We start from the raw sequence: 7652 nt of genomic DNA on the forward strand, positions 1-7652 counted from the left end.
TGCATCCCCATTTTGTCACATTTATTTCACATGAGATCATGTTTCCAAATGTGCTCGCCCCCACACCCCGATCCCCAAATATAGGATAGCCCCCTACAAAGGTCAGTGTGGACCAAGAGGCCAGGTTGAGAGGGCATTCAATCTAAGGGTGGAAATTGAAACTGTCAGGGCGGTGGTAATGTTGGTTTGTATGCATGATAGATTGCCCAGACACTCTCCCGATGTTGATGGGGGATAGCTAGGGCATGCCTTATCACTGTTTCTACAGTGTTTTCTTTTTCCAAAGTAATTTTTCTCATTGCGAAGGTTTTATTTCTGTCTGGATGCCTCCACTCTCTATTTATATAATTGGTGACGCATGCTGGTGGCATCACTTTTTAGCTAGAGGAGAGAGAGCCATTGATTGAACTGTCCCAATAAAAAGGCCACACCAATTGTGTTTTGAAAATAAGAAACATGGTTTGTATATTATGAAAAATATTCTGGAGTAAAACGTGCATGCTTTTGCTAGTAGAGGTTTTTTTTCAATTTGCAAATGAGAAAATCCATATTGCCTGTCTTTTACCATACGGTATTTACAGGTTTCTCTCTGCATAATGAAATGTACTTTTGACCCAGCCGCTTGCCATAGTTTGGACACAAACAAGGAAGTGCATTATATTGAAAATTTAGAGCAACAAAATAGTGAATGTAATGCATTTAAACCATGTATTGCTACTTTATTTGACATAAAACAAGTTGGATGCGTGCAGTTCATTATAAACTGGTACAATTAAATTGGCTATTATAGGTTAAGGACCTTGCGCGAGATCTCCAATTTCTGTCAATGCAGGTATGCTAGCTAGCTAACTTGCTAGTTTAGCTGAACAGTTATGGCAGCAAATCCCGAAAAGACATTCAAGTTTGTGGTCGTCGGTGGTGGCATTGCAGGTGTAACGTGTGCTGAGCAGGTGAGACCACTGTGCACTTTGTCAAACTGCCTGTACCGCCTGTAACATTATCGACTTGGCATGTTACGCTGTTTTGTGATTGTCTTTGACAGCTGGCCTCCCAGTTCCCATCAGCTGATGTTGCTCTCCTGACAGCAGCCCCTCTGATTAAGGCAGTCTGCAACTTCAAACAGGTGATCATACACAGAAAGACGAGCTATCATGATTGTTAAATTGTGTCAGAGATAAAAGTTAGTCTATATTTTATTATAGACTACTAATATGTTCAAAATAGCTTTAGTTTATGAGTTAATACTATAGCTATGTCTACAATAGATCTGTCCATAATATATCCAGTAATTCATAATGCCCTAACGGTAACCCATACACTCCCCTCCCTGGACAGGTATCTAAGACGCTGGAGGAGTTTGATGTGGAGGAGAGGCCCTCCAGTGTTCTAGAGGAAAAGTATGCCAACCTGAGAGTCATCCAGTCTGCAGTGAAGGCCCTTCATGCACAACAACATGTACGTTTTAATAGTAAACACACACAGGCTGAAATGCATTAGATTAGTCTAATATATGGTATTTTTATGTTAATGTATACAGTTATATTATAGCTATCTATATTAATATAACCTTTCAAATGTATTAATGTACACTACATGACCAAAAGTATGCAGACACCTGGTCGTCGAACATCTCCTTCCAAAATCATGGGCATTAATTGGTTGGTCCCCCCTTTGCTGCTATAACAGCCTCCACTCTTCTGAGAAGGCGTTCAACTAGATGTTGGAACATTGCTGCAGGGACTTGCTTCCATTCAGCCACGAGTATTAGTGAGGACGGGCGATTAGGCTTGGCTCACAGTCGGCGCTCCAATTTATCCAAATCAAATTTCATTTGTCACATACACGTGTTTAGCAGATGTTATTGCGGGTGTAGCGAAATGCTTGTGTTTCTAGCTCCAACAGTGCAGTAATATCTAACAATTTCACAACACTACACAAGATACACACATCTAAAGGAATGGAGTTAAGAATATATAAATATTTGGACGAGCAATGTCAGAGCGGCATAGACTAAGAGATACAGTACAATCTAATAGAATACATTACATACATATGAGATGAGTAATGCAAAATATGTAAACATTTATTAAAGTGGCCAGTGATTTCAAGTCTATGTACATATGGCAGCAGCCTCTAATGTGCTAGTGATGGCTATTTAACAGTCTGATGGCCTTGAGATAGAAGCTGTCTCTCGGTCCCAGCTTTGATGCACATGTACTGACCTCGCCTTCTGGATGATAGCAGGGTGAACAGGCAGTGGCTCGGGTGGTTGTTGTCGTTGATGATCTTTTTGGCCTTCCTGTGACATTGGGTGCTGTAGGTGTCATCTAGAATGTGTATGCTGTAGCGTTAAGATTTACTTTCAATGTTACTAAGGGGCCTAGCCCAAACCATAAACAGCCCCAGACCATTATTCCTCCTCCACTAAACTTTACAGTTGGCATTATGCATTCGGGCAGGTAGCGTTCTCTTGGCATCCGCCAAACCCAGGTTTGTCCGTCGGGCTGCCAGATGGTGCAGAGTGATTCATCACCCAAGAGAGCGCATTTCCACTGCTCCAGAGTCCAATGGCGGCGAACTTTACACCACTCCAGCTGACGCTTGACATTGCACATGGTGATCTTAGGCTTGTGTGCGGCTGCTCGGCCATGGAAACCAATTTCATGAAGGTCCTGACGAACAGTTCTTGTGCTGACGTTGCTTCCAAAGTCAGTTTGGAAATGAGTGTTTCAACCGAGGATGTGATTTTTACGTGCTTCAGCACTCGGCTTTCGCATTCTGTGAGCATGTGTGGCCTACCACTTTGCGGCTGAGCCGTTGTTGCTTCTAGACGTTTCCACTTCACAATTCCAACACTTACAGTTGACCGGAGCAGCTCTAGCAGGGCAGAAATTTGATAAACTGACTTGTTGGAAAGGTGGTATCCTATGATGTTGCCACATAGAAAGTTACTGAGCTTTTCAGTGTAGCCATTCTTCTGCCAATGTTTGTCTATGGAGATTGCATGGCCGTGTGCTCGATTTTATAGAGCTGTCAGCAACGGGTGTGGCTGAAATAGCCAAATCCACTAATTTGAAGGGGTGTCCCCATACTTTTGTATATATAGTGTACCATTAGGTCCCAAGCATAAATCCCTGTCCAACACTACCACCTTCTGGATGTCTTTTCATCAATTACTATGTCATACATTGTCATACAGAGTATGCATACAGTACCGTGTATGCTATTAAAATGCAAGCACAACGTGATCCTCCTTCCTGCTTCTCTCAGACTTTGCAGTCTGTGGATGGTCTGGAGATCCACTATGAGAAGCTGTGTATCTGTAGCGGGGGCAGACCCAAACTCCTTACCCAGGATAACCCCTATGTGCTGGGGATACGAGACACAGATAGTGCCCAGGTACTTGACAATGGCTTCCCAGTTAAGATTTGCTTGTTTCCCCACCCATTTGCTTCAGTTAATCTAGTACTCATGATGTCTTTTGTGCTGGCAGGAGTTTCAGAAGCGGTTATCCAAAGCCAAGCGAATTGTAGTCGTTGGAAATGGAGGGATTGCCTTGGAACTAGTGTGAGTATATCAACCTTATTTTTGTCTGAATTGGTCTTGTTCTAAAATCTCAAGTGTGTGTATATATATTATAGCTAAATGTACTGTGTATTGGGTTCAGGTATGAGGTGGAAGGTTGTGAGGTAATCTGGGTAGTGAAAGACAAGGCCATAGGAAACACCTTCTTTGACGCGGGAGCAGCCCAGTTCCTGATCCCCTCCCTGGACACAGACAAACCAGAGCGAGCTGCTACCTGTAAGAGGGCTCGCTACACCATAGAGGGGCCTGCAGCTACGCAGGGCCTTGCTGTAGGTGGCGACAGACAAGGCCAGAGAAGAGGGTTGGAAGAGCCAGGCAGTGCCCTGGGACCAGACTGGCATGAAGGCATCAGTCTGAGAGGAGCAGAGGAGGTAAGTGTGCCTCTGTGTGTTCACAATTATAGAATACAACTTTAATATTGTTTTAGTAAAGCAATTTTATTAGTTTATAGATGGTTTATAAATCTGTTATAAACAAATATAACATGTTGGTAGAAATGTATCCATTCAGAGATGGGAATTTGTCTGGAACAAGGAAAGAGAGGTCAGCCTGGAGCAGTAATTCATAGTAACCTAAGTTGTGTTAACTCTTGCTGTGGCCAGGTGTCTCACAGGGTGTCAGTGGAGTACCAGTCTGAGGTGAAACAGATCTACACTCACCAGGACTTCCTGCTGTCACTGCTTGCCTCACAGACAGCAGACACTGGTGAGAGGAACCTATGACAATGGAACACATACCGGTGTGAAAGAGATGGAAATATGATGTGCTGAAAATGTGTTCGTTTCCATCAATCAAATAGTAAATTATACTGAACAAAAATATAAAACGCAACATGCAACAATTTCAAAGATTTTACTGAGTTACAGGTCATATACAAAAGTCCGATATGCATCGGTTGGTCAAAGATACCTTAAAGGTAGGGGTGTGGATCAGAAAACCACCATTTGACTCATGCATCGTGAAACAAATCCTTCGTTTAGAGTTGATCAGGCTATTGATTGTGGCCTTTGGAATGTTGTTTTCCACTCTTCAATGGCTGTGCGAAGTTGTTGGGTATTTCCGGGAACTGGAACACACCGTTGTACACGTCGATCCAGAGAATCCCAAACATGCTCAATGGGTGACATGTCTGGTGAGTATGCAGGCCATAGAAGAACTGGGACTTTTTCAGCTTCCAGGAATTGTGTACATATCCTTGCAGCATGGGGCTGTGCATTATCAAGCTGAAACATGAGGTGATGGCGGTGGATGAATGGCTTGACAATGGGCTTCAGGATCCCGTCCCAGTATCTCTGTGCATTCAAATTGCCATAGATAAAATGCAATTGTGTTTGTTGTCCATAGTTTGGGGCACTCTGTTCACAACGTGGACATCAGCAAACTGTTTGCCCACACGACGCTATGCACGTGGTATGCGGTTGTGAGGCCGGTTGGATGTCAGAGAAATTACCATTCAGTTCTCTGGCAACAGCTATGGTGGACATGCCAATTGCACGCTCCCTCAACTTGAGACATCTGTGGCATTTTGTTGTGTGACAAAACTGCACATTTTAGAGTGGCGTTTTGTCCCCAACACAAGGTGCACCTGTGTAGTGATCATGCTGTTTAATCAGCTTCTTGATGTGCCACACCTGTCAGGTGGATGGATTATCTTGTCAAATTAGAAATTCTCACTAACAGGGATGTAAACAAATTTCTGCACTACATTTGAGAGAAATAAGCTTGTTGTTCATATGAAAAATGTCTGGGATCTTTTATTTCAGCTCATGAAACATGGGACCAAAAACGTTACATGTTGCATTTATATTTTAGTTCAGTATTGTTGATTTATCTTTTCAACCACTGTACTGTTTTCCCCTACTATATAGGCTCTTGGCCAGTGTATGCTCAGCTGACCAATGGGAAGACTTTTGGCTGTGACTTCATCATCAGTGCTACAGGAGTCGTGCCAAACACCGAACCTTTTCTCCATGGAAACAGCGTAAGGAAAATAAGTTAAACAGATGCTAGATGTTTCATATCATCCATTATTTCCTGACAACTCAGGCCACTTATACTCAGAAGCAATATTTACCAATATTTGTCCATACATATTCTGTTCAGTTTGCGTTAGCTGAGGACTCTGGGCTGAAAGTGGATGACCACATGATGACAACAGAACCAGACATTTACGCTGCTGGAGACGTATGTACAGCAGGCTGGGAGCCAAGCCACCTCTGGCAGCAGGTACACAGACCACACTGAATCACTTCTAATCACGTTATGCTGCGTCTGACCATTCCTTTGGGTATGAGGCCTTTTGGATTTTGTGGTGAACTATCCTGTCATCAATTCAGTCGTGAGATGTGACATGATATTCTGTATACATCTCTCCTCTGTAGATGCGTCTGTGGACGCAGGCCCGTCAGATGGGCTGGTACGCAGGCCGATGTATGGCTGCTGATGTCCTGTCTGAAACCATAGAGCTGGACTTCTGCTTTGAACTCTTCTCTCACATTACAAAGTTCTTCAACTACAAGGTGTGTTTGAAGGCAAAGCTGCTAATGCTTTTCTACATCAGTTGTTGACGTGTTGAATCTGCTTTTATGGTGTGTTCCCTGCAACAAGATGCATATCCTGTCACGTTGTAATAATAAATCATCACTTGACTTGAAATGCTAAATAAGGTGTGTCCACTTGACATGCTTTTTTTTTCTCCCTCCAGGTGGTTCTGCTGGGGAAGTTTAACGGCCAGGGTCTGGGTCTGAACCAGGAGTTGTTGGTGCGCTGCACTAAGGGCCATGAGTACGTCAAGGTAGTGCTGAGCGGAGGGAGGATGTTGGGAGCAGTCCTTATTGGAGAGACTGACCTGGAAGAGACCTTTGAGAACCTCATCCTCAACCAGATGGACCTAACACCCTACGGAGAAGAGCTACTAAACCCCAACATAGACATAGAGGACTACTTTGACTGAGCCTGTGTGTCTACCTAACACCCTATGGAGGGTTACTACTCAACCCCGACATAGACCACTTTGACTGAGGGGCCAAGAACTTCCTCGTAAATCAATACTAAACTGGATGTCTGCTTTAGCCCTGTTTATATCTGGTGCTAACACGTCCTGATCTTGCCCACATGTTTAGACTAGTGTAGATGATTTAAAAATAAAAAAAAACTGATTGTGATCAGATCTTCCTGACCACCTCCGGAGGTAGTCAGGGACACATTGTATCTGGATTGTGTAAACAGATCTGGATTATCAAACCATTTAATTTGTCCCTCTAAAATCATTGACAGGTGGCACTATTGACCCAATGTGTCAGTACTTGTTTTAACATAAAACATGATTATTTTGAAACAATATCTGTCAAATAATTTGCATACAGGGAGGGACCAGGTCATCTGGTAACAATGCAGACTCTGTGAATAGATAGTCTTGTTCCCACGGCAGCCCTTAATGCTCAAATCAGTTTTATTTTTCAAATCCATTTTGGAACACTGACTTTCCAAACAGTGACCTAATCGGATGTGTGCGTTCAGACAGCAGTCATTTGCTAACATGGCTGCGCTAGCTGTCATAGTAACAACAGATGTGTGCGCAGTGGTGTAGGCTGATTGGTGCTTCCTATCCACTGTAGTAGCAAGCTAAAGTGATAGCAATGCCTGCCATGGACATTTCCCAGTTACTTTGAATGTTCAAAATCGTAGTGTAAGAACAGAAGCTAGGTAGCCATTTAGCTTTCTAGCACAGTCACTCATTTGTTTGTAAACAATTAACAAGCTAGTTAGCTACCACATGTTGTCAATTGTCAGAGTAGCGAGGAAGCAACACGATATACCAAATGACAGTCTAAAAACCACTTGAGGGCAAATAAACCAGATTTGACCGTTCAGACAAGTAGCATATGGCCAGGAATCAGATTTATCTTATTTAAAATCACCTTTGAAGGTGGTTTGAAATATCAGATTCCATGTGCTTTTTGGCTGTTCAGACTGCAAGAAAAATTGATTAAAATCTGATATGCATGTATTTTTTTGTCACTTTAAACTGCCAATGTGATTAAAATACCATGTGTAGTTGCTGCAAA

The 7652-nt window shown here is 42.9% G+C and overlaps 1 protein-coding gene across 1 annotated transcript; it reads left to right on the plus strand.

Moving 5' to 3' along the window:
- Window positions 1–591: 591 nt before the first annotated feature.
- On the plus strand, window positions 592–7652 carry pyroxd1 (pyridine nucleotide-disulphide oxidoreductase domain 1). The gene is made up of 11 exons (XM_021563417.3): window positions 592–950; window positions 1043–1123; window positions 1336–1455; window positions 3271–3399; window positions 3494–3567; window positions 3668–3956; window positions 4188–4290; window positions 5454–5566; window positions 5689–5811; window positions 5967–6104; window positions 6290–7652. The coding sequence occupies exons 1-11, from the start codon at window positions 873–875 to the stop codon at window positions 6536–6538; spliced, it is 1497 nt and encodes a 498-aa protein (XP_021419092.3). The 5' UTR covers window positions 592–872; the 3' UTR covers window positions 6539–7652.

This window comes from Oncorhynchus mykiss, chromosome 15 (genome assembly GCF_057628025.1).
Source record: "Oncorhynchus mykiss isolate SJ-2025 chromosome 15, ASM5762802v1, whole genome shotgun sequence".
In the NCBI taxonomy this organism is placed as follows: Eukaryota; Metazoa; Chordata; class Actinopteri; order Salmoniformes; family Salmonidae; genus Oncorhynchus; species Oncorhynchus mykiss.

Bases quoted from the DNA above. Each gene is read 5' to 3' on its own strand.
- pyroxd1 (XM_021563417.3), top strand. From the start codon at position 873: ATGGCAGCAAATCCCGAAAAGACATTCAAGTTTGTGGTCGTCGGTGGT. The intron at 5,567-5,688 runs GTAAGGAAAATA...TATTCTGTTCAG, and splicing joins CTTTTCTCCATGGAAACAGC to TTTGCGTTAGCTGAGGACTC. The intron at 5,812-5,966 runs GTACACAGACCA...TCTCCTCTGTAG, and splicing joins CAAGCCACCTCTGGCAGCAG to ATGCGTCTGTGGACGCAGGC.